This window comes from Paramisgurnus dabryanus, chromosome 15 (genome assembly GCF_030506205.2).
Source record: "Paramisgurnus dabryanus chromosome 15, PD_genome_1.1, whole genome shotgun sequence".
NCBI lineage: Eukaryota > Metazoa > Chordata > Actinopteri > Cypriniformes > Cobitidae > Paramisgurnus > Paramisgurnus dabryanus.
Genome location: NC_133351.1, coordinates 35,451,967 through 35,478,750, shown reverse-complemented (window position 1 = coordinate 35,478,750; position 26,784 = coordinate 35,451,967). Strand labels below are relative to the sequence as shown.

At 40.8% G+C, this 26,784-nt stretch overlaps 1 protein-coding gene across 4 annotated transcripts in view; it reads left to right on the top strand.

Moving 5' to 3' along the window:
• Window positions 1-26,784, top strand: part of kalrna (kalirin RhoGEF kinase a) — a 221,492-nt gene that overhangs the window by 145,312 nt on the left and 49,396 nt on the right. For all 4 annotated transcript variants that reach the window (XM_065293264.1, XM_065293263.1, XM_065293262.1 and 1 more), the window contains exons 21-34: window positions 1,683-1,805; window positions 2,011-2,193; window positions 2,305-2,423; window positions 2,501-2,567; window positions 3,878-3,987; window positions 4,254-4,323; window positions 4,807-4,896; window positions 5,641-5,733; window positions 5,872-5,983; window positions 6,265-6,455; window positions 7,565-7,666; window positions 7,867-8,009; window positions 9,248-9,350; window positions 18,583-18,829. In XM_065293264.1, coding sequence (XP_065149336.1) covers window positions 1,683-1,805; window positions 2,011-2,193; window positions 2,305-2,423; window positions 2,501-2,567; window positions 3,878-3,987; window positions 4,254-4,323; window positions 4,807-4,896; window positions 5,641-5,733; window positions 5,872-5,983; window positions 6,265-6,455; window positions 7,565-7,666; window positions 7,867-8,009; window positions 9,248-9,350; window positions 18,583-18,829 — 1,753 coding nt within the window. The remainder of the gene's footprint in view (window positions 1-1,682; window positions 1,806-2,010; window positions 2,194-2,304; window positions 2,424-2,500; window positions 2,568-3,877; window positions 3,988-4,253; window positions 4,324-4,806; window positions 4,897-5,640; window positions 5,734-5,871; window positions 5,984-6,264; window positions 6,456-7,564; window positions 7,667-7,866; window positions 8,010-9,247; window positions 9,351-18,582; window positions 18,830-26,784) is intronic.

The following is a 26,784-nucleotide window of genomic DNA, read 5'->3' as shown; positions in this document are numbered from 1 at the left end:
GGTCTCGTCGGGCCTCACCTACCACAATATGTCATTGTATGGGACAATGTGAATTTCTACAGTGGCCTGCTAATCAGGGACTGGTTCACTACTCATCCAAGGATGGTCATGGTGTTCCTACCACCTTACTCTCCTTTCCTCAATCCTATTGAGTTTTTCTCCTCTAGGAGGTGGAGATATATGAGCATAGGGCTCAAAATCAAAGGTCCCTGCTCCATGATGAACGCTGCGTGTTAGGATATTACAGGAGATCAGTGTAGGGGATGGTTGCGACAGGCACGCCGTTTTGTTCCCTCGTTGCATCGCAAGGGAGAATAATACACTGTGATGTGGATGAGAATCTGTGGCCAGACAGACAGCAGCGTGTGGATGGTCAGGAGGGTGAGGATGGTGGCCAGGAGAGGAAGGGTGAGGACAGCGACCAGTGAAGAAATGTTAGTTCTGAAACTCCTGCATTATTTACAGCACTGTAGGCTGCATATAATTTTCATTGTTTTTTGTGTTTATATTCGAGTATATTATGCTTTATTTTATTTTGGTCTGGTGTATGGAAGTTACTTTGTGTGTGAATAAAAGTGGTTACAATTTCCTTGGCAGTGTGAGTGCAATGTGTGGTGTCAAACCTTGGAGGCTACTCTTCCCTAAAATCATATTTTTTTTTCAGTTTTATACACAATTGTATTCTGTTAGCTCGACAAAAAACAGTACAGTAACCATTGTCAATAAAGGGCTAAGACTGAAAGGTGGACATAAGAGATATTTCAATGGTCCCCTGCCATAGTGACAAAACATCTAAACATTTCGACTTGCAGTGCTTACACAATGCCAAATGGACGAAGCATTTTGGGGGCACTGACTGTTAAAATGAGAAAGATATTTAGTTTTGACACATGAGTGAACTATTTTGGTAGAGGTATGAGCTTTTGCAGGTGAACCATGGTGTTGTGCCGAACCATCCACTTTATTTTGACAAAAGCACCAAGAGTGTTGAGAACGTCCATCTGTTTCAAGAAATGAGCCAAAGCAGTTGAGAAGGATATTTGCCATTTTTGTGGCACTGACTCTTTATATGGGAAAGGAATTTAGTTTTGAAGCATGAGTGAACAGTTTTGGGAAATATATGAGCTTTTGCAAGTAAGCTATAGTGTTGAGCTGAACTGTAAGACTGTTTTGCCAAATTATCTTAGAGTTTTGAGAATGTGATTTCTGTTTCAAGAAATGAGCCAAACCAATGGAGAAAAACTGTAAATGCCAACAATAGTTATTTAATACCAAAATGATGATTTGCGCTGGCGCAGGCTATAAGTAAATCTGGCCCTTGGTATATTGACAACATGGCTAAACATTTTGATGGACTGGCATGTTAAAAAATTTCTTTTGAGAGATGAAATAAGGATTTTGAACAAGTTACACGCTTTTGCAGGACATCCATGATGTTGTGCATTTGTACGCATTGTTCACGCATTATTTTGCAAATTTTAAGAATGATTCGAGGAATGCTCCAAAGCAACTGAGAAAAACTGTAATAGTTTTATTTATTTATTTATAGTAAATATTTATTCCTAATTGTATGCCTGCACATAGTTGCTCTCTTTATAACACATTTTAATAAACAGTGAAATGTGGTAATTTGGATGTTAATTGTGTTTGTATGTTTGTTTGTTTGTCTGTGTGGGTGTCAGACTTTAGAATGGATAGAGGAGGCAGGTGAGGTCTATCTTACTACTCACACGTCTCCAGGAGATTCGCCGGAGAAAACTCAGGAACTCCTAAGGGAATATGGAGAATTCCGGGTTTCTGCCAGGGTACAAAGAGATGATTTCTCCTTCTGTCACACACATTTCACATTATCCTCTAACACTTGTCACACACACTCACTTGAGCTTATAAATCAGCAAATTCTTTGTGATGGAAGTCTAGATGCATATGTATGTCCCACAAAAGCATTGTTGTTATCGTTCAGGTTACTGTATACTACACCCTCATTAATCTTTCTCTTGTGTCCCACAGCAAACTAAGGAGAAAGTGAAGATGCTGATCCAGTTGGCAGATAATTTTGTGGAGAAGGGACACATGCATGTCACTGAGCTGAAAAAGTGGGTGGCGACTGTGGACAAGCGCTACAGAGATTTCTCCCTGCGCATGAGTAAATACCGCTCCAGTCTGGAGAACTCACTGGGCATCAGCTCTGAGGTAAAGCACCATCTGACCTGACATAAGTTTCTTTCACACAGTCATTTCAGTAAATTAGTATACATTTACCAGAGTGACTTTATCAGTAAATGCAAAATGTGCGTGTTTTAGGATAATAAGGATCTGGAATTGGACATCATTCCAGCCAGTCTGACTGACCCAGAGGTCAAACTACGTGACCCGAACCATGAGGTGAACGAAGAGAAGAGGAAATCAGCCCGGAAAAAAGAGTAAGTGATTATACACGGCCTCCAGCTGTTTATAAGCCATTATTAGTGCTTTCATCATTTTGTTGGTGCTGTTTCAGGTATATTATCGCAGAACTGTTGCAGACAGAAAAGGCCTATGTGAGAGACTTACATGAATGTCTAGAGGTCAGTGTTTCACTTCTTCAGGTTCTGTATTATGGAAGCAAATAGAAACTATGATTAAATGCTGAAATCTAATTGAGTTTGTATAAGGTCTCCATTTGTTGTATTAGGAGTTAACTCTTTCCCTGCCAATGATGAGTTTTTACAGCAATCCCTATTATCCACTAGGTGACGCTCTTACCCAACTTATAAAACACTGACGCATCCACTGATCCAAAAACACTGAGACAAAACAATGGTACTGATGTAGGTTAAAATATGTCAGTGCAAGGTGTTTTTAAATTAAGGCTGCTCAAACATCCATTTTATTCTGGGACTAGGATAAGCCCTGTTCAAGAAACCACCCCCTAACCTATAAATGCACATTGTTGTGAAAATTAAATTGAAAACAAAAATGAATGTAAAAAATAAAATACATGTGAAAAATAAATGAAATGGCAAAATCACAGAATCAAGATGGATGCAATTCAGTAAATTAAAATCCTGTTGTTCACTACCATAGACTGTAAAAAAAGATGGACGACGCCTGTTCGCTCCCTTCCATTGGTGAAAAGTGAAGCCACCAGTGTCCCGATATGACGCTGACATCTTTGGTCTTGAGTCTGCGCAGTAGCGATTTCGGGACCAGTCATGCGCAGTGGTGAGCAGGAAGTGAAGCCGCGAAATCAAAACCCCGCCCTCGCTCTCGTAGAATGCGCATATCACACGATATCACAGCTGTCAATCATGACGTGACACCACCGTTTTTATATCATTAAATAACTAACTAAACACAAACTTATTTTAAAAACAAACATTTGAATTTACATCAGTGTGATAAAAACTACAATAAATGACCAAAACCAGGTTCGGAAAAAAGATAATTGAAGTGTAATTCATTTTTTTAGCTGGTATCAAGTCCCATTGAATAACATGGGGAGGCGGGGTTTATGACCTATACTGGGACCAGTCACTGGGGGGCGATCGAGACGTTTTGGCTTCACTTTTCAGGGCTTGTGCGGCACGCTTGTCCACTACAGTGTTTTTTTATTTTTTGCAATGTGTTTGTTCTAGATTATAACTTTATTTTTAACAGAAACCCATGAGTGGTGGTCAGTGGTAGTAAATAAATCAAAAAGGCCATGGACAAACTGATTTTTTAATTGGATGTAGGAAAAAAATATTAACTTATCTTATTAACTTAAGAGTTCTTGTAGATGCTATCTGTCACAATTGACTTTTATTCTATTTGAGAGTATTGCGTGTATTATGGAGATTATGGTCACCATTTACGTACTTGGCTCTGCTTACCTGTCTTGTTTTTCTTTTATTAGACATATTTGTGGGAGATGACCAATGGTGGAGAGGAAATACCTTCAGGAATAGCCAACAAAGAGCACATCATCTTTGGAAACATTCAGGAAATTTATGACTTCCACAATAAGTACGTTTGTAAGCTTTCATTGAACAGAAACAATATGTGACCCTCTCTGTGAAATCCAGACTAGAGTCTCAAGAATAAGGACTAAAGACTAGGTGCATCAAAGTTTATTTCAATCATAGATTTCACATTGATATCAAAACGTTTTTAGGATGTGACCATTCTGTAAGTGTAGATGTTTTCCAAATATGCAAATGTGTGTGAAATGATCATGTGATGTGGAGATGTGCTGCTGTCGTTACTTATTTGCATATTGATTTGTGTTTTAGTATATTCCTGAAAGAGCTGATCAATTATGAGCAGTTACCTGAGGATGTAGGGCATTGCTTTGTCACATGGGTGAGTATTACATGCTTTTACTGTAATATGTTAGGTTTATGCTAAGTATGCAGTATTTACAGATCTGAGGTTTCAAATATGATACACTATATGTTAGTGTTTTGCAGCTGTAAGTTTTTTTGTTATTTGGTCTCTTTTGTATTATTTAAATGTGTGATTTGTTTTAATAAATGTTTTAGATCAGAGCTTAAGTGTTTCTTCTGTTATATCAGATTAAAATGATATTGTTTTCTTTATAAATTTTATAATAAAACATTCAACATAATTAAAAAAGACCCTGTTAATATATATACATATTTATTTATTATGTTGAATGTTTTATTATAAAATTTATAAAGAATACAGTATCTTTTATACCTGATCTAGCAAAGCAACAAGGCAAATGGTTTATTCTGAGAAATATTTCAAAAATGTATTGAAGAATTAAAACATGAGATTGATTATATTGACTTTGAAATTAAAGTTTGTGTCTTTGTGTTTCAGGCTGATAGATTTAACATTTATGTGACATACTGTAAAAACAAACCAGACTCCAGTCAACTCATCTTGGAGCATGCTGGGAGTTTTTTCGATGTAAGTGCACATCAGTTTTCTTTGCTGTTTAAAACCTGTGTTTTATAGTCTCTTCTGTTTTCTGTTTGTTAAACAGCACATATTATGCCTATTTATACAAGTCTCAGGTGTGCCTAGAATGTTTCTGTGAAGTTTTAGCTCAAAATACCCCACAAATAATTTGTTATAGCATGTCCAAAATGAACTTATTATAGGTGAGAGCAAAAAAAGCTCTGTGTTCATGCAAATAAGCTACAGCTCCTCCCTCTTTTACAAAAACAAGGTGAGCACTTTTGTTTAAAAATAGATATGATTCCCGTGAATACAGTCTGAGAAAATAGTAGTATTGCTACAATGTGCTAACAAACACATTTAGAAAATCTTTTTTGTAAAATTAACCAGTTAGTCAGTGGCTGTGAGCGGGGCTTTTTCAGTGTGACGTCACATTAACAAGAGAAACAGCATGTCTAATGAGACTGCTTTGGTTTAATAACAATAGAAGGAGAGGCCAGATTTTTCATTGTAGGGTGGTTGTGTTCACACATTGTCAACACACATTTATGTCCAAACATCTTGTAAAAGTTGATTTTGCATAATATGTGCCCGTTAAACATATTTATCAAACGTAGCATTCATGTGAATAAGTGGAAAATTTCACTGGTGCCCCTTAAAAACGATATTTTGAAATCAAAGCTGTGGTATGGCCAGTAGATGGAGCCAATGTAATAACCAAAACTTGGAAAATGTGATGTAATATCTGTGCAGGAGATACAGAAGAGACATGGTCTGGCCAACTCCATATCATCATACCTCATCAAACCTGTCCAAAGAATCACCAAATACCAGCTGCTTCTCAAGGTACTACACGTGTGTGCTTCCCACATGTCAAAGTCATCAAACTGGTGTTGGTGTTAACAGGTTACAGTTATGTTGTATTAGTGAGAAGGTCAGGTTGGGTGTGTAGTGTTCAGTACAGTACAGTATGTTTGACTGCAGGAGTTGCTGTCCTGCTGTGAAGAGGGCAAAGGTGAAATTAAAGATGGCCTGGAGGTCATGTTGAGTGTGCCAAAAAGAGCCAATGATGCCATGCATGTCAGCATGCTGGAAGGTAAACACAGACACACAAAAATCTGCTTTTCTGCTGACATATACACAAATTTGTGAGGATTTTTTAAACAAGAACATTATTGGGGATTGATTGTGAAATATGTTCACTAAAATATTTGATAATGTTACATTTGCTGAAAGATTACTATGATATCAATGCATCTTTAAAATAATCTAATAAAACAGCAACTGACATTGTTCACAAATCCACTAAAATATTGCTTTTAAAAAAAGTAAAAAGTTATTTTGTTATATTGAGCACATTTTCTGCCCCTGCATTAGGCTTTGATGAGAATCTGGATGTGCAGGGTGAACTCTTTCTCCAGGACTCCTTTCAGGTGTGGGACCCAAGATCTCTCATCCGTAAAGGACGAGACCGACACCTCTTCCTCTTTGAGATCTCTCTTGTCCTCAGTAAAGAGATCAAGGACTCAGCAGGACGATCCAAATACATCTTCAAGAACAAACTACAGGTAAATAAAAAGATAAGGTCACACAATAGCTGTTTTAAAGCGCAGTGTGCTGAGACACAGATATTCTCATAAGGTCAAGAGCAACATTAATGTATTTTCCAAGCATCTTATTCTTTCTAAAGGCAATCACAGAATGTTTTGAGAAAATAAAATATTCATTTGAATCTATATTTCAGACTATATAGAACTACAAATAATATATTACTTTGTAGATATTAACTATGCATGATTTATGTATGTGTGTATGTATGCATGCATGTATACTTTCAGTATATAAGTATTTACTGTATTAATGATTTGAATATATATTGTGTCATTAGCGTCCTATAGAAAGGTCAGTAGGTGCACACATTCACATGGTTATGTCTGAGATTTGTTTTTCCCAGATCTCTTTTAAATTTATAGTTCACCCAAAAATTTAAATGATGTCATAATTTACACCCCTGCATGTTTTTGTAAACCTGTATTGAGTTTCCTTATTCTGTTAAACACAAAAGAAGATATTTTGATAAATGATGGTAAACACACAGTTCCCATTGGCTTTCATAGTATTTGTTTTTTCTACTGTTACAGTTATTGGGTACCATCAACTGTGTGGTTGCCATCATTTATCAAAATATCTTGTTTGGAGGGTCTATTTACACTAAGTGCAAATAGTGTCCCTTGTTGGCAAATGCTATACACTAGCTCCGCCCACCAATGTCTGTTGGACCACTTAAGTTTAAAAATAGACATTTAATTAAACTTCTTCAGCGGCACAGACAGTAGTAAGTAAGGCTCGTAGATTGTGATGTCCCTTGTTTGAATCTGCTTTTTGCTGACCTCGCTATTCTCCCTTTTACTATCACATATCACCGAAAAGGCATTTATTTCCAAGAAACTTGTTTGTAAAGTGAAAATAAGGTGACTATCGAGTGTATATCGAGGTTGTCTATACTGTACTTTTAAGTGTACTGTACCTGTGTGTAAATGACCTCTTTTAAAATTTGCTTAATGCTACCCACAACTATAGTTTACACTTCATTTATCAGGGGAGATCAAATTGCTAAAAAATGTCTGAACAAAAATATGTTTATATTACATTGTTTTATTGTGTGTTGTGTTTTTAGACATCTGAGTTAGGGGTAACCGAGCATGTTGAGGGAGACCCATGTAAATTTGCCTTGTGGGTTGGACGCACACCCTCATCTGACAACAAGACAGTCCTCAAGGTACATTATGCACTATTGTACATCATGCATTAATCACAGCTATAATGAGAATCAATGCAACAGAACAGCAGGACTGTGAGTTTGATTTTGCTATTATACAGTACATCAGTCCAGAGGAAAGGCTTTTAAAAGTCAGACACTCTGGCACTTCGGTGTTTTGCTGTGACGTCCTGATGGATTGAAGTCTGTTTTTATTCCAGGCATCCAGTATTGAGGTGAAACAGGAATGGATCAAAAACATTCGAGAAGTCATTCAAGAGAGAATCATTCACTTGAAGGGGGCGCTAAAAGAACCGATCCACGTTCCCAAAACCCCGGCCAAACCCCGCAATAACAGCCGAAGGTCGGGCACATCTTAATACTGCAGCACACTTAAAATACTTAATATTTAGAATTAATCACTGAATACATCCATCAAAATTAATGTAAACTTAATGATTTGAAGTTGAAGTCATATGTGACCCATCCTGGCAAAATGAGTCAGACTGTGCACGGTCTAATATGGAGCTACAGGCACAATAAATTATTATTAGTGTATATTTTGCTCGAAGTTAAGGTTTTCTTAAAAATAAGTATATTAAAGGTGCTCTAAGCGAATTGAAGCATTTTAGACCATAAAACATTTTTTGTTACATACCGGAAACATCTCCTCACTATCTGCTTGCTGCCTGTCCGCTGATCAAACTGTAAAAAAATGCGATCTCTGTAGACAGCCCAGGCTTCACAAACGGCAATATCAACATACTGGCCAAACCTAGCATCACAAAACAAAACAAAGTGTTCCAGCCAATAAACGACAAAAAGGATTTGGGGGTGGGGGTTGGGCGCGTTCATGAAAGCACGTAAGGGAGGGGGAGGAGTTAGCTACGCTCCGTTTGTTTGAAAAGAGTTTCAAACGTCAACAATAACTAACGTCTCACAGATTCGCTTAGAGCGCCTTTAAGCCCTTGTTTAGCATTCCCAGTAGTCATTAAACATCTAAATTGATCTTTATTTGTATGTTTTGTGAATGCTTAACCTATACAAAGATGCATGGACTTGCTTGATGTTCAAATAGTTTTTAAGAGAGATAAACTTTGGCTTCTGACTGATGTTAAAAGAGCTATTAAGAGACATTAAGTTTGGGATCTGATTGATTCTAAAAAAGTTATTAAGAGCGACAAGACTCAAAAACAATCTTGCTCGCACTGACTGACAGATCATTATATTAGATCCTTGCATTACAGTAGATCCTAAAGCTGTCTCTTTCAATGTCAATTATTATCAAATAATAAAAGAAAAAAGTTAAACAAAGTCAAATAGATTTTTGTATAGTATTGTTTTTGACTTGTGTGTGCTAAATCTATTAGTTTTACTAGTGATTTTAAGGTATGGATGCGGTAATTTAGTTTTTATACCTTTAAAAATCTTTACCTTGACTTTTCTCAAAATTGACTTTGCTGACTCTATCAACTTTAATTATATACGTCACATATATACTGTAGAAATTGCAAATATAGACACGTTTTTTTTTTGTGGTCACATCTGAATAAAGGTCTGCATTAGTGATAATTCATTGTCTGTGTGTATGTGTGCATATAGGGATGCTGGTGAGGATGCTGACAGTCAGGGAGATGGCAGCAGTCAGCCAGACACCATCTCCATCGCCTCCAGAACCTCACAGAACACTATGGACAGTGACAAGGTATGACTGCCCTTTAATACTTTGCTGTGTGTGTGTGTGTGTGTGTGTGTGTTTGTGTGTGTGTGTTTGTCGAAGAATGTAAACTGCATTCTTTAGAAAATGAAAAAATTATCTCAAACATTACATTGTGCTCTTTTATATATTGCACATTACAAAACAAACATAGTAGATCATCCTTAAATTTGCATACTATGAATAGTGTGCATACTATATACTGCAGCGATAGTAAGAATAGTATGGTAACATTATTCTGAACACAGCCACAGCCTATTTGTCACTAAATTGAAGCCCCTAGACTCCACCCCAAGAAGGGTCAGGTGATCAGTGATTGACAGGTGGATGTCACACAGGGTTTCCCTGCAGGGATTGTAGTTGATGAGCACATGAGCAGTAAACAGTGTTAAAGATGTACAATCATGAAAAGTCTCTTCAAACTGTGTGCTGGATTCAGTCCCTGTAGGAACTATGAGGCACCCTATCAAATCAAAGTAAGATCCACTTCAACACCTGTCCATATAGCACTTTGGGCTGTGGTTGTTTAAGCCATTTCATGACGATAACTTGCTGTGTTAATCAGATGCTAATACTGAGACGTTTGTTTATTTGAAAAATCAACACACATGACTGTACTGTACGTAAAGTTTGCACCAAGGACAGCGTGCTTTAAGGTGTTTTTGTGTTAACTTCAGGTTAGGTCTGTTGGATCATAAACACACAATCACTTTTCTTTTTAATCAATGTGGTGAATGGTGTATTAATACTAAACCAGCTTTAAATGAGTTACTAGTGGTTCAGACAGTCCACCTAGTTGACTGATTTTAAAATAATGTACAGGAGTTTTTCCTAATCTTCTACTTTTTGGAAACACAGAGGTTGTGTCCTATACACAGAGAAAGATGGGCATACAATGAAACTAACTGTATACTACATAATAACTGTAATTCACACACTTTGTCTATTTCTGTCTGTTTGTTTATTTCAAGTTTGGCTGTGTCAGGTCTTATGTAGGTAGAGTTCAGGCTGTTTGAGGTTTGTGAGTTGTTCTTTTGTCCAGACTTTGAAGATGTTCAGCCCCCTGAAAGCTCACATCATGTCTGCAGTGGTGTAATGTCTCAGTTGTTTTAATGTTTTTAGTGGCTGATATGTGATCTGTTTCCTTCATTCATTGACTTAAAGCAGCTCAACAGTTGTTTATTATGGTAAACTGCAGAAATCACATTCATCTCACTAAATGATGCTTTTATATGGCTCAGCACTGAATGCATGTCACAAGACCATCACATAAGCACTGCTTAGCTATGTGCATACACACACAGTTAGATAACTTTTTGCCTTCCCATAATGGGATAGAGATTTTTTCAGCCTTAAATATTTCTCAATACACTTAAAAATCTGTTTTTGACAATTTAGCTTTGTCCGTGCATACCGTATTCATTTTTGTTTACAATTCTTTTTGACACTGCAGATGTTAGAAATAGTTGCCTCTGACAGGTCACATTTCTGTACAACCTCAGAAATAAAGGTACAAAAGCTGTCACTGGAGCTGCACCCTTTTTACCTAAAGACTGCATATTAGTTCCTGAAATTAATATATTGGTACCAAGTGTATCTGTACCTAAATTGTCCGTATTGGGACCATTTTAAAGGATGATGGATTTTGGGCCATTTTTTTTCAGAGTGTGGGAAATGGCAAACAAAATGTTCTAGATATCTTACTGTATATAAACTTATTTGCTGTACAAATAAAACCATTTAACACACAGGAAAAAGAAAGCACATGAAAAATCTATAGATAAAAACACCATGAAAATCAGCAAATATATCATCATAGAGCAGTAAATTAAAAAGGGAAAAGATTGATAAATATGGTGTTATAAGAAATTTAGGGAATTACTTTCTGTGCTGCTGTTGAAATGAGCAGACGCTCTTTTCCTGGCTGGGAGGGCTCAAAGCTTGAACCCAGAGTATTTACAGTAGAACCCCCCCAACCCCTTTGACTGGGAAAGATAGGGATGAAGGAGGGGTGTTGCATAAAAACTGTCACTGGGCAACGGTGAGGGATGGTGTTATATAGACTAGTTTAGCAGCAACGACATAAACACACAGCTTTTATGGACAAACACCACTTCCCGTAGATTTTAACAAAAAATATATAACAACAAGAGTAGTTTATTTCTGATAACAAGCAAATAAAAATTACCTTTGTTCTTATAGCCTATCATATCTAACACATATCAAATAGTACACTGTGTAAAATGAATGTATACAATGTTAACTAATTCTTGCCTGTTTACCAAACTTCTCTTACAGCTGTGATCAATGCTCGGCATCTCCCCTCGACTTAAGCAAACCAAAACATTTTATTTAAGACAAGGTATTTGTTTTAAAGATCAGTTCATCCACTAGCCAGACCCATAAATAAACAGAGGCTGGAAGTTAACTTTGGTTCCAGACGCGTAACCACGGCAACGCATGTGTGTTTGATGTACCATCCATAGAGAGCTCTTTATGCTTATTGGTTGGTATTACATGACCATTCTCCTCTCCAACTTGGTTAAATAAATTTCTTTTAAAGGTGAAAATTTATCTCAAAAAACTTTCTGTACCCTACGCCTAACACCAAACGTCTGGCAATTATGATTTAAAAAGAAATCAACAACAAGTATAGAACATACAGTAGTACTTTTTTATGCCAAATATTTCATAATCCATAACTTCACACATCAAGACCTTCTTTAATATCTTAAACAAAGTCCAAAAAGACCGCCTATCATAAAATGTTGAAATATCGCTTGAAGTAGACGCAAGTCAACCAACTTTCTCTCTTTATTGATGTTGTATTTTATTATTAGCCAACAAGTGAGAAACTTAAAATTTCTAACACTTGGTGTTTTAGTTTGACAAAGCCCATTTTTACTTTCTCTTGGAGAACTGCAGTATACTGTTAAATCTGGGTTATGTTACATACAGATAAGCAATATTATATTACACACAGCATTATTACATCCACAACACAACTGGGTTACACACAGGAATAAAAAGGTAGATAACAAGAGCCAATGTGTTGTAACAGAGAGCAGAAAAGAGCTTTATTACAGAGCCTTTAACCGCTCTACTGGACAATAAAATCAACCAATCAGAGAGACAGAGAAAGAGAGAGAGAGCGAGAGATAGAATAAAAAAAAAGTAAAGGACAGAGAAAGTCGTGGAAGGAGGGACGTCGTCATGCCAAAGTGGATGAGTTTTAAACTGTTTAAGGAGAGCAGTCGTGTAAGTTGTATTTTCTAGTTATTTCTATTGCTTTATTACTTAAACATGATTTACTTACTGATTTATAAATAAAAAAGTGTCTGAGAAGGGGGGAGAATCAGGGCACTTGTCAGCTGTGATCACTGTGGTTAGATTAGTGGTAGTCATGTACTGCTTTGAGACTGTGAAGATCTTACATGTTAAGATTCTGCTCAAGACAGTGGTGCAGTTTATAAATATATCTTGATTTTGTTGCTTTTTTAATCTGTCAGTCAGCATTACTGCATATCATAAGGAAACATGTACATGTTTAACTCAGGGGTTTGCACCAGACTCATAATGACAAAATCATGTGAACACACCCTCTTTACTATCGGTTTGAAATAATAATAGTTTACCCAGCAATGAATGAATTCTGTCATTATTTACCCATGCCAAACACACATGACTTAATTTCTTAAACAGATAATGAAAGATGCCTTACAAAAGCCTTACAAAATTTCCATTGTGCTGTTTTCCATACAATTATAGTAGTAAAGTATAGTCCATGTGGCTTTATTTTGTACTTTTTTCATCTGAAGATGTTTGATTTGCCTTTGTGTGAGAAACTAAATTAAAACTTAGACTAAATAGTTACCTAAAGTTTTCCATCTGCCATAGCTGTCAAGTCTTATAATACATGCAACATCATTTCATTCAAAGTTTAGTGTTCTAAACATCAATGATTTTATTTACCTGTGATGATTATGATAAGTTTAAAGCTTTCATTTTTAAGTTCATTGATTAATTCCTTATGTAATCCAATATTTTTGTGATCCAAACTGAATGACTGGAGATGCACAACAGGTCAGATAATTGTTAATTGTACCTGCTTGTTCTTGTTTCTGCACCTGTAATGTTTGAGGTGGCACAACTACTCACAAACCCCAACCTACACACACACACCACACACGCACACAGCGAGAGATGGCAAACGCTTGCCAGATCCTCTCATCTCCCTGACAAAGCCCTGGTGCATGCAAGACCTTTCACATGAAGCCCATATGACGTTCATGTTCTTTCTGACGTGGGATATTCTCTTACTTAGACCCCAGATTACCTAGCAACACGCCTTTTCTCCCTATCGCTACGGTGACCTGATACTCTGCCAAGCAGATGGTGCAAAAGAGGAGAGTAAAGAAAGCAATCACATCTGCTGACACTTCTGAAATTATAGATGCTCAGTGACATTTCAGCCCAAAATTTTCATCATAAGCACAACACTACACCTTTTAAGACTGTCATGAGCTCTGAAGTTAAAAGCCACATGTCGGTGTGCCAATTCAATATTTTAACTAAATCAGTTATCAGAGAAGTCACTGTTACCATGGCAACCGTAATTGCTCTTTTGTTAATTAATAGGGGATATTGTAGTGTAAAGGGCTTCGCACACCAGGCGAGAAGCATCGCGTCATGTTGGGTGTACTGTAGGACAACCTCGCAGATATTGCACACCAGACCTGTGCATTCAATAGCGCAAGTTTAGTCAGAAAGAGTCTACTTCCAGATGTTAATCGTTAATAATTTGGGACAAATCTGATGTTATGTAATGTTAAACTATGTGAGTGGCACACGTTGGCGCTGCAGGGATTTGAGCATTCTTTGAAAATGTGTTTTTTATTTTAAGATAAAATGGTGCAACGTGGTGTGGTGCTTCTCACCTGCTGTGTGACCCCCTTAAGAGTATCAAAGACAGATGTGGTGTTTCCACCAGAATTGTTCATTTACACTTTAATTTTATGAATTTAGGAATTATATAAATTTTTAAAGGCCAAATATTATTCAAAATCCACTTTTACAAGGTGTTTGGACATAAATGTGTGTTGACAGTGTGTGAACACAACAAACCTACAATAAAAAACCTTCATCAATCCACATTAAACCAAAGCAATCTCATTAAGCATGATGTTTTGATTCTCTTGTTAATGTGATGTCACAATAACAATGTTCCGCCCACAGCCATTGACTGACTGGTTAACTTTACCCAAAAGCTTTTCACATTTTAAATGTGTTTGTTAGCACATTGTAGCGCTAATGCAGCAGACTGTATTCACCGGAATCAGATCTATTTTAACCAAAATCAGTATGCCTTTAAAGATACACACGTGAAAACAGCATTTTTTGTTTTTGATCCCATCCAAATTTTGGACATAATTACTAATAAATGATTGATGGGGTATTTTGAACTAAAAACTTCAGTGTCACATTCTAGGCACACCTGAGACCTGTATAACATCTTGTAAAAATGGGCATACTATGTGCCAATTAAAGTAAATCTTATATGAAGTATTTTTTCTTACACAAGTTTACATTTAAGCTTTGTATAAAGTGTTGGGATTGAATTCAAAGAGAGTCTTAATTAAAGAAGCTTAAATTGCTCTGAATGAAATTAATAGGCAAATATAATTTTTGAATGCAGATGGTGAATATGAAGTTGTTGATCCCTGCAGGTATAGCGAGGGAAATCTGCTCGAGGGATGAAATGGATGAATTGAATACATGTGTGGCATTGTTAAGAATCATTAATGTATTCTGCAGGTTGGCATTGTTATGTTAATTATTATCTCAGACCCGGGCGATTTATTAGGCAATTCATCAGACTATTTTAGGCTATTTTGTTTTTAAGCGACCTAAAAAAGGTAAGAGTGTGTTAAACCTTAACCAGTGCTTTCAGTGTTATTCAGGCCTTGGTTGCATTAAATTTAATACTGACCGGTAATGATGAACCAATATCAGCTAGGCTGATTCATCTGCTGATAGTTGAGATTATCGGCTTAGCATAAAATAGTTGTACCTGACTGGCCAATTACTCAAAGTGTTCATTACATCTTCTCATAGAGATTTATAAATACATTATGAACATTTTCTGTTTGTACATGCATTTATTGGATTTAAAGTCAAAATTATGCTTGAATGTAGCATGTTTCATATATTTATTTGCTCTAATTAAATTGTTGTATCTGTCCTCTAGATATTAACTGAAAAGCTACAGTCATCATATCTTATTGTGATGCCCTCTGTACCCTACTGTCTTATATGTGTGCCCTAAAGTATACCTCTGTCCTATTACTGGTTATTCAATGTCAAAGAGACTTTATTAGTCTTGTGTTTTAGTCCGTGAGCGGTTAGACATGCAGACCTCTTTATAGACAGAAATCTAATTTCCTGTGAGGTTATGAGTGTAGAGATTTCAATTTGTGTTTATTATTGAGGATTTCAAAGCTCAAGTCTGATTATTTGTATTCAAGTCATAAGGGTATTTTTAATTGAGATTTATGCATCACCTGAAAGCTGAAAAATAAGCTTTCCATTGATTTATGGTTTGTTTCCTGTATGGTTGTCTAAATGAAGTCTTTAGCAACACATTACAATAGGCAGTTGATTAAATATCTTCATGGAATATGATCTGTTTTTAGTATCCAAATGTCTTTGGCATTAAAAAATTATCAATCTGACCCACACATTGTATTGTTAGCTATTGCAACAGGATCACATTTTATGAATGCATTTAAAAGTGTGGTAAAAGTCATCTGGGTTACGTAATCTCCAATCAGCCTAGAGAAAAATTAACTTCTGTAAATAAACATTGATTATGGCGCATAGTCCACATTGTGAATATTTGTTCTGTTCTGCTCATTTCTACCAGATTGTATCTCACCATGGCCTTTGTATTTGGATTCTTTGGATCGTGTGTACCTGTGTGTGTGTGTGACTGTATCTGCGGTTTTATATGTTTATTTCTCAGAAACTGGTGTAGTATTGAATTAAACAGCACCTGTTCTGATCATCATATGCAGATGTTGCATTTTCTGTTGGCACGCATGCATTGACTGCCAGCATGAAATCATGCTAATCTTAAAATTGTACACGTCCTGTGAAAGTTTTATGTGACGTGAATGATTTATTGTGATTATAAAAACCACTGGCGTTCCTCCTCCATATAAAATATTGTTCATAACCAAATTACATTTATATCTAATGCTGTAGCGTTGATACATTTTGAAGTGTGATTTTAGTCTACAAATACTCCAAACAACTGAATTATTTTTCATACATTTTAGTTTCTTTTAAAAGCAGGTTTGAATGTATTTACAGGATTATGACTACTATTTCTTTAGCTGTTAGACACTTTCATGGCACTCTAAGATCAAATCTGTTACTATCTGTTGTATTTTGTGTCTTTGGGTCTTGCTGAGCCATACTGTAAATTATCTTTGAGCCTTTCTTCTGACTAGCAGAGCAGGTGTTTCATAAAGGTTGTATAAAGATTTAGGAGGCAAAAACTGACCCAAGATCATTTTATATATTCATGTTATATCTGAGAATAGGTCATCGAGTCATCGTCTTATTGTCACGGTACATTTATTCATAATGTCTGTATTATATTAATAACACAATAACCTGTCATTGTTCAGTAGTTCAGGCAAGTAAAGAAGGTGACACTAAAAACTGCTGCAAAGCTAGATAAGAGATAACTTATGATCTACTTTTATTGTTTTCTTTTTTTAAAGCACTGAAGACTTAGGGGCGGTTTCCCGGACAGGGATTAGTCCTAGACTAAAATAAATGTAAGAGCTGTCCAAACTGAAAACATATCTTAAAATACATCAGTGCCCTTTGTTCTGCCTCAAAATGCACACAAGTAATGTTTTTGGTAAGGAATGTTTGTTAAAACTGTTATATTTTCTAATTAAACTAAGGTCTAGTCCTGGCTTAAGCTAATCCCTGTCTGGGAATCAGTTAGGTTAAGTTTCAGTGCATACTTTATCTTACTTCACATAATTTGCCTTTGATATCTTGAGTGACATCTGAGCAGAAGTTTGTTTTAAAATGAGCAGTGATTGTTGCAGTAATTTACTCATAATATACAGGAAATGTGAAGGGTGGTCTGGCACGCCTCATCTCGGTAAAGATTAGAGGAGCTTGTTTGTGTTTGTCCTCACTAGTTGGTTTTAGTCTCATGTCCTCAGTTTGTTCTTGCTTGAAAAAGACACAGACTCATAAAAAAATGAAACAAAAAATATTGAAGGCTGATCAATTTGATCTAAACTCTGAAATGATGTCAGTGGGCAAGTGAACATGTTTTGTTTAATACTTTGGCATTTAGGAGATTCAGATATATCATAATATCATTGTGTCTACACTATAAAAATGTAAACAAAATTTTAATGTACAAGTAAATGGTCTGTTAAATCAGTATTTTCACTGTGTTAATATTTGAGAGCTTGGAAACAAAAGCTTTTGCGCTGAGTCTCTTTTTTAATCTTGTTTTCTGTTTAGTAAAAACTGTTTAAACAAAATATTTTATGTTAACAGTTTAATATACACTGTAAAAAGATTCCGTAGAAATTACAGTATTACTGGCAGCTGGATGCCAGTAACTTACTGTAAATTTTAATTTATGTTATTTACTGACAACAGTTTGTTCAAAGTTAAATGAACCTTAAACATTAACAAGTCTTTGTCTTACAGAATAAAAATATAAAATAACAGCCTCATGCAAAGCATTCTGGGAACCAAAAATCCTCATTAACCTTTTTCTGGGTTTTTCCTACATATTTTGTTTCCCAGAATGCTTTGCTTGAGGCTGTTATTTTAGTTTTATTCTGTAAAGATACAGACTTGCTAATGTTTAAATTTCATTTAACTTTGAACAAACTGTTGCAGGTGATTAAGATAAATTTAAATCTACAGTAAGTTACTGGCATCCAGCTGCCAGTAATACTGTAATTTCTACGGAATCTTTTTACAGTGTATCTATACACAGGAACAGTAATAATATTAATGATTATTACTGTTTCTGTGTAGAGCTTTCCTTTAGTAAGTTCATAAGATGCTCTAGATTTGAACTGTATTCAGTCTCTTTGAGTATACAGTGTATGGTATTTTAGACAGTTGACTGCAAGTGTAAAATATCTTGAAAATGTTTTTCTCTTTGTTGTAGCTCTCTGGAGGTTGTGAGTTGACGGTGGTCCTGCAGGACTTTGTGTCAGGTGGTTCCTCTGAGCTCAGCATTCAGACGGGTCAGACAGTTGAGCTGTTGGAGCGGCCGAGTGACCGTCCAGGATGGTGTCTGGTACGCACCACAGACAAAACTCCTCCTCAGGAGGGTCTGGTGCCCAGCAGCGCTCTGTGTATCTCTCACTCTCGCAGCAGCGTGGAGATGGACTGCTTCTTCCCGTCAGGCAAAGGTAAGGACAGGTTTTTTCACTAGGCTTTTGATCTGCTCGTATCGGTTTGTTAGGTCTTTACATGTTGTGTTGTGTTGATTTTCATTTGCTGTACTGTAAATTATGTGCAGTAGTGACTGGTGGGAAATTTTTTACAAGTTTTGCTTTTAATGCTTCTTTTACCATCAGAATATGAGGTCTATGGCACCAAATTGACAAAACCTAAACTTTTAAGGCATTTATCAGAAAAAAAATTGGCACAAAGCTTAACCCTTTTTTTTCTCCAAACACACCAATGCAACAGGCATACAACATGTTTAATGCATATTAAATCAAATATTTAAAGAAAGAGCAAATATTGACATCAGTTTTGGCCATTATTCATATTATGGCTCTTACATTAGGGTTATGTTTGGAGAGGTATATATTTGCATTTTGAATACTCCATACTGCTGCCACACGACCTTTAGTTATGTTGCATCTTTACATCAGTGAATGCTGTATAGTTATCTTCACAGAAATTCATTAGACTTTCAGGAAGGCCATTTTTTCTGACAACGTACTTTGCATAATATTTTGGCAATAGTGAGTAAAAAAGATGTTGGTAAAACATACATTATTAATATTTGTCCACTATAACACAGTTGAAACATATTGCATTGTGGGTTAAAAACTGTGCCTCATGCAGGGCGCTTTTGTTGGCAAATGTAGTTGATTGTGTGGTTATTCTGTAAATTGTTTAAATGTTGCTCGCAGTACCGTTAAAATGCTGGGTTATTTTCAATCCAGTGTGGGATAAAAAGAGACAAGCCCAACCGTTTGGGTTAAATTAACCCAGAAAAAATGGATATGTGACTCAACAATGGGTTAAAACAACCAAGCATTTTGGGTAGAAACAGCTCAACATAGGTTAAAGTACAACCCATTGGGTTGGGTTCGTACTTTTTGACCCAATGCTTGTTTTATGTGTGTACACTTTTAAATTCTGCTGGGTTGTTTTTAACCCAATGCTGGGTAAATATCGAACAGAACGTCTCGGTTACGGATGTAACCCTCGTTCCCTGAAGGAGGGAACGGAGACGTCACGTCGTGACCGACGAATTGGGAACTCGCTTAGAGAGACCAATCTGCTTCGAATACTACTAAAACGCCAATGAACTTGGCATTGAGATATTTGCATAATGCTGGCGCCGCCCCGCCAGGTGCGTATATAAGCAGCAGGTGCAAATGAGGAAATTAGCTTCTTTTTCGCTGAGAAAGCCGGAAAGTGTGACCGGCCGTAACAGCAGGTGGCAGCACCTGTGGCGACGGGACGTGACGTCTCCGTTCCCTCCTTCAGGGAACGAGGGTTACATCCGTAACCGAGACGTTCCCTTTCAGTCGGTCACTACGACGTCACGTCGTGACCGACGAATTGGGAATCCCTACCAAAACGCCACTAGGGGCTGACCTCTTCCAGTGTCTGCGTAAAGCCCTCCGGTTCCACTTAAGGATAAGGAGAATTAGGTTTTAAGGCAGAAGGCCGGGCACTAGATGTTCCTTTAACCCCACAGTAGTGCCAGCGACTGGGAAGCGCCCTATCTGAGCGGGATAGGAACGCTGCGGAAGCCACCACCCGTCTTAAGGGTTAATGGTGGGCGAAAGTCAACCGTAGTTGAGGTAAAATGACAGCCGTGGCTGTGTAAGCAAAGCAGTGCTCTGCTAAGGGAAACGTGGGCTAGTAGGATTAACCCCACGGAAAAATACTCACAAAGGAACCCGGTGGGACACAATGTGGAGCCCGAGCCAACACGTAGGTTCGCGAGGATGCAGCTAGTGAAGGCTGACAGCCAATGCTCCGCAACAAAGGCTGCCAAGGCAGCGGAGGAAGAGCAAATCAAACCATTACGCATTTTTGCTCTGAAGGCCTTCCATACTGACACAGTTATGAAGCATCAGTTGGAGGCTGCAAGCCGACCTGCGAGTCTGCTCTCTGTGCCCTCCCTGGTGAGGAAAGAACACGAGAGGATACAGGCTCGATACGAACACTGTAAAATCTAATGAACGTATTAGGTGTCGCCCAACCAGCAGCTCTGCAGATGTCTGTTAGCGAGGAACCACGAGCTAAAGCCCAAGATGAGGCAACGCTCCGTGTGGAGTGCGCTCTCAAATTAAAGGGGCAAGGAATACCCTGAAGATTATAAGCCAGGGAGATAGTATCAACTATCCAATGAGACATCCTCTGCTTAGTGACAGCTTTCCCTTTCTGCTGGCCACCATAACAAACAAAGAGCTGGTCTGAGGTCCGGAGGCTTTGCGTGCGATCCACGTAGAGTCGCAGTGCGCGTACGGGGCACAACAAAGCCACGGTTGGGTCTGCGTCCTCCGGAGGCAGCGCTTGCAAGCTCACCACTTGATCTCTGAAAGGAGTAGTGGGAACTTTGGGCACGTAACCTGGTCTGGGCCTCAATGTTACGCTTGAGGCAGCAGGACCAAACTGAAGGCACGAGTCGTCAACAGAGAATGCATGTAAATCCCCTACTCTCTTCACTGAGGCCAATGCTAGCAGGGTCAGAGCTTTCATTGATAAAAGCTTCAGACTCACAGACTGCAAAGGCTCGAACGGGGGGGCCTGCAGGGCTTTCAGCACCATGGACAGGTCCCAGGGAGGAATAGAAGGAGGGCGCGAGGGGTTTAGCCTACGAGCGCCTCTTAGAAATCTAACAACCAAATCATGCTGGCCAACTGTTCTGCCGTTAATAAGTGAGTGATGAGCAGAAATAGCGGCGATATCAACTTTAATGGTGGAGGGTGACAGCCTACCGTCTAACCTATGTTGAAGATATAAAAGCACGGTGTTAATAGGGCATTCTCTGGGGTCCTCGCGTTGCGAAGAGCACCAGGTGACGAAAAGGTTCCATTTAAACGCGTAAGCCCGTCTCGTAGACGGAGCTCGTGCCGCGTTGATTGTGTTAGATACCGCTTGCGGTAAATCACTTAAACCTTGCGCGCGCTCAACGACCACACATGGAGATCCCACAGGTCGGGGCGCGGGTGCCATAATGTGCCCCCTCCTTGAGAAAGAAGGTCCTTCCTCAGGGGAATCCGCCAGGGAGGGGCTGTCGCGAGGAGCATTAACTCTGGAAACCAATTCTTGCTCGTCCAATATGGGGCGATCAGTAAAAGGTTCTCCTCGTCCTGCCTGACCTTGCACAGTGTCTGTGCGATTAAGCTCACTGGGGGGAATGCGTATTTGCGCATCCCCCGAGGCCAGCTGTGTGCCAATGCGTCCACGCCGAGGCTGCCCTCGGTTAGTGAATAAAACAGGCGACAGTGGGTATCGTCCGGCGACGCAAACAGATCTATCTGCGCACGACCGAACTTCTTCCAAATTAGCTGGACCGTCTGGGGGTGGAGTCGCCATTCGCCGGGGCGCGCAGCTCGAGAAAGCGCGTCCGCTGCTGTATTGAGCGAGCCCGGAATGTGAATGGCACGAAGGGACCTCAGATGCTTCTGACTCCAAAGGAGGAGATGACGAGCGAGATGCGACAGGTGACGGGAGCGCAAACCGCCTTGACGGTTGATATACGCAACGGTCGCAGTGTTGTCGGTGCGTACTAGTACATCCTTCCCTCGCAGCTCCGTAGCGAAGCGTACGAGTCCCAGATATACTGCCCACAACTCTCGGCAATTGATATGCCAGTGCAACTGGGGTGCTGTCCACACCCCTGAAGCTGTAAGCTCGTCGTACGTGGCACCCCAGCCCGTGTCGGACGCATCTGTGTGTACAACAGCATGCTGAGCGATCTGTCTCATGGACACACCGGACCTGAGAAACGCGGGGTCCGACCACGGGGGGAATGTTAGGCGACACGCAGGTGTAATGGTTACACGATGGATGCCGGCGCGCCACGCTCTCCTCGGGACTCGATCGTGAAGCCAACGCTGAAGCGGTCTCATATGGAGCAGTCCGAGCGGTGTCACGGCCGCTGCTGCAGCCATATGCCCCAGGAGCTTCTGAAATTGTTTCAGCGGGACCGCATTCTTCCCTCGGAATGAACCGAGGCAAGTCAGAATTGACTGGACGCGCTCTTCTGTCAAACGCGCCGATAAATCGATCGAGTCCAGTTCCATCCCGAGAAAAGAGATCCTCTGCGTGGGGCAGAGTTTGCTCTTTTCCCAGTTGACCCGAAGACCCAAACGGGCGAGATGCCGAAGCGTTAAATCTCTGTGCTCGCACAGCGTCCGTCGAGAATGCGCTATTATAAGCCAATCGTCGAGGTAAGCCAATATGCGAACGCCGCTCTCTCTGAGGGGCTTTAACGCCGCCTCCACTACTTTCGTGAACACACGGGGAGAGAGGGATAGCCCGAACGGTAAAACTTTGTACTGGTATGCCCGTCCCTCGAACGCAAACCGGAGAAACGGTCTGTGACGAGGGATTATGGACACATGAAAGTACGCGTCTTTCAGGTCTATTGCCGCAAACCAATCTTGGGGGCGAATTGAATTGAATATTTGCTTCGGTGTTATCATCCTGAAGGATCTCTTCTGCAGAGATTTGTTCAGAACGCGCAAATCCAAGATCGGTCGCAACCCGCCGCCTTTTTTGGGTACTATAAAATACGGGCTGTAGAAGCCCGATCTCATCTCGGTTGGAGGGACCGGCTCGATCGCGTCCTTCGCCAACAGGACTTCGACCTCTGCACGCAGTACGTGTGCATCGGACGCTTTCACCGTGGTGAAACGAATGCCCGAGAATTTGGGTGTGTGCCGGATGAATTGAATTTCGTAACCGAGGCGAACAGTGCGTAAAACCCAACGAGACGGGCTGGGAAGCTGAAGCCACGCCCCCAGGGACCGTACGAGGGGAATTAACGGCACTGTCGGGGTACCCGCGGTGGGGCGGCTGAGCGGGACAGGTGGTACTGCCGGTACGTCTGCTGAGGCAGCATAAGTATCTACAGTATGTGTGTGTGTGACACTGACCTGAGCCCGCTGAGGGTGACGGTCGTCTGGTCTCCTCAGCGGAGAGCACAGACTCCGAGGAGGGTGCTGGTGGTCCCGTCTCCTCAGCGGAGAGCTGGAACTCCTCAGAACACCCGCTGGCGATAGAGGAGAGGGAGGAAGAGCATGTGAATGCCCGCTCACATCTCTCTCGATCCTCTGAAGACCTGGAGAAGGAATAGGAATGCACTCTTTTTGTGGTTTTGTGGGTGCCGGCTGAGAAGCCGGCGGAACAGAAACAAAAGGAAACCAAAGATTCTCCACCCGGCCCTCTACCGGTGGAGGGAGCGATGCCATCACCGTCTCCCGTAGAGTGATCCCATCCAATCCCAGGTCGCCCGTCTCAGGGCCGCTTCGTCTTCCGTTTGCCACGGGAAGCGGGTGGGGCGGGCGGGGCGGGCTGTCGACGGCTGTTCCCCCTCCGTGGCCTGGAAGATCTTCTAGTGGGGGGGGCGGAGGCAGCCGCCGCAGGGCGCCCTCGGCGAGGAGCAGACGGGCCCGCCGGCGCTGGAGGGCGAGATGCAGGTCGCTTGCGCCGGGGCATGATCTGTGCGATCGCCTCTGTCTGCTTCTGGGCGGCGGAGAACTGCTGGGCAAAGGACTCCACCGACTCACCGAAGAGGCCAGCCTGTGACACTGGAGCGTCCAAAAACTTGTTCTTGTCCGCTTCCGACATGTCAGCCAGACATAGCCATAAGTGGCGTTCCTGGACCACCATCGTGGACATGGCACGACCAATCGCCTGCGCTGTCACCTTCGTAGCGCGAAGAGCCAGGTCAGTGGCAGCCCGGAGCTCCGAAAGGACAGGCGAGTCGTGTCCTCCCTCGTGCAGATCCCTCAAGGCCTTGGCTTGGTGAACCTGCAGCAACGCCATTGCGTGCAGGGCTGAGGCCGCCTCTCCACATGCCTGGTGGGCAGCGCCCGTTAAACCGGAGGACTGTCTGCAGGCACGAGAGGGGAGGGTTGGGCGGTCCTTCCAAGAGGGAGCGTGTGCCGGACACAGCTGCATCGCGACGCCACGCTCCACGGGAGGGATCCCCGTATAACCCTTAGCGGCTCCGCTGGTGAGGGAGGTGAGGGGGGAGGGCTGAAACGGCCGTAATCTCATGGAAAACGGCGACTTCCAGGTTCTAGTCAGCTCCTCGTGCACCTCGGGGAAGAAAGGCACCGGTGGAGAGGGTTGTGAAACCCGGGCAGCTCCAAAGAACCAATCATCCAGGCGGGACGGTTCGGGCTGAGGGGGGGGAACCCACTCTAACCCTACGGTCTCCGCCGCTCGAGCGAGCACGGCCACCATCTCTGGATCGAACTCCGGCGTCCCAACCCGACCAGAGGGAGGAAGGGCGTCGGGGTCCACGTCAGGGGGAGGAGGCCCACCCTCGGATGCTGCGGCGTCGGTGGACCCGGAGGGCGGCACGATGGATTCTAGAGTCATCGTAGAACACGACGCTGAAGTCTCCATCGGCACATCAACCGGCTGTGGACGAGAAGGCTGAGAGCCTGAGGACGAATCCCCCGCTCGGCTCAGCACAGTGATGCGCAGGTCGTCTTTTGAGAGCTTCACAGCCGCACCGTGGCGGCGTTCAGCACTCGCATGACGAGGGTTGCGTTTTTCCCGGAGGAAAGACAACCGTCTGCGCAAATCCACAAGGGACATGTTCTCGCAGTGAGAACACTTACCCCCAGCGAACGCTGCCTCTGCGTGCTCGATGCCCAAACACGAAAGACAACGCTCGTGACCGTCCTTCGGACCCATGTACTTGCCGCACCCAAGATCGCACGGACGAAAAGCCATCCTGAAAAGGACGCTGATGTCCGGATATACGAGAGAGTGGCTGCCTTTAACAAGGCACAAAGCTCTCTCGTATCACTCTTTTAGGGAAATTCACTTAGATGCTTAGTTGATGAGCGCACAGGAAGGCAACGCACACACTAAACTCAAAACAAAATAAAGATGTAGAGTCGTGGAATTAAGCGAAGCGTCCGCTGTGGTACTGCTAGTCCAACCAACTTCAGCAATCGAATCCCACCAGAGTAGAGTAGCTTCTCAGTAGCAGATACTGCCGGCTTTCGAAGCGATAAAAAGCTAATTTCCTCATTTGCACCTGCTGCTTATATACGCACCTGGCGGGGCGGCGCCAGCATTATGCAAATATCTCAATGCCAAGTTCATTGGCGTTTTAGTAGTATTCGAAGCAGATTGGTCTCTCTAAGCGAGTTCCCAATTCGTCGGTCACGACGTGACGTCGTAGTGACCGACTGAAAGGGAACACAAGTTGGGTTATAAATAAACAACCAGCATGGGTTGTTGTTAACCCAACCATGAGTTGAAACAACCCAGCATATATTTATTTATTTGGGTTCTGTTCGGTATTTAAGCAGCATTAGATTTAAAACAACTAAGCAGAATTTCGAGAGTAGTTTCTGCAAATCTAAAAAGGAAACAATTTGACCATCTTTATACACTAGAGGGCATCATAACCATAATGAGAGTGAATCTGAAACTCTTTAATATTTACAGCAACAATAATTTATCCGTATGACAACAGCAATGACATGACCCGAGTAAATGTCAGGACAAGATGACTCTATAATCTTTTATTCAAAAGGTGCACAGCTACTACATTTCCTGTTTATTTATGGAAAACATTATTGGTTCTTAATCAGGTAGGGGAGAGCGGGGCACAACCTAACACTTTTTGACTTTGGCTCTTTTATTTAAAAAAAGATTTAAGTTAGATTAATCATTATTATACACAATCAACATACACATCTCTGCTACAAATGAACACTTAAAGTTTGTTTGTGGGACCTACCGTTATTGTACAATTACACCGAAAGTGAGAGGAGTGCAAACGTTACAACTTAACCCATAGTAACAAACTTGGTTTATTGTATTAACAGTTAGGCCTGTTATTTTGATGAATAATAGTATTTCAATTGTTTTCATTTTATTATCATTGTATACCTGAGGCTTCACTGTAACACTG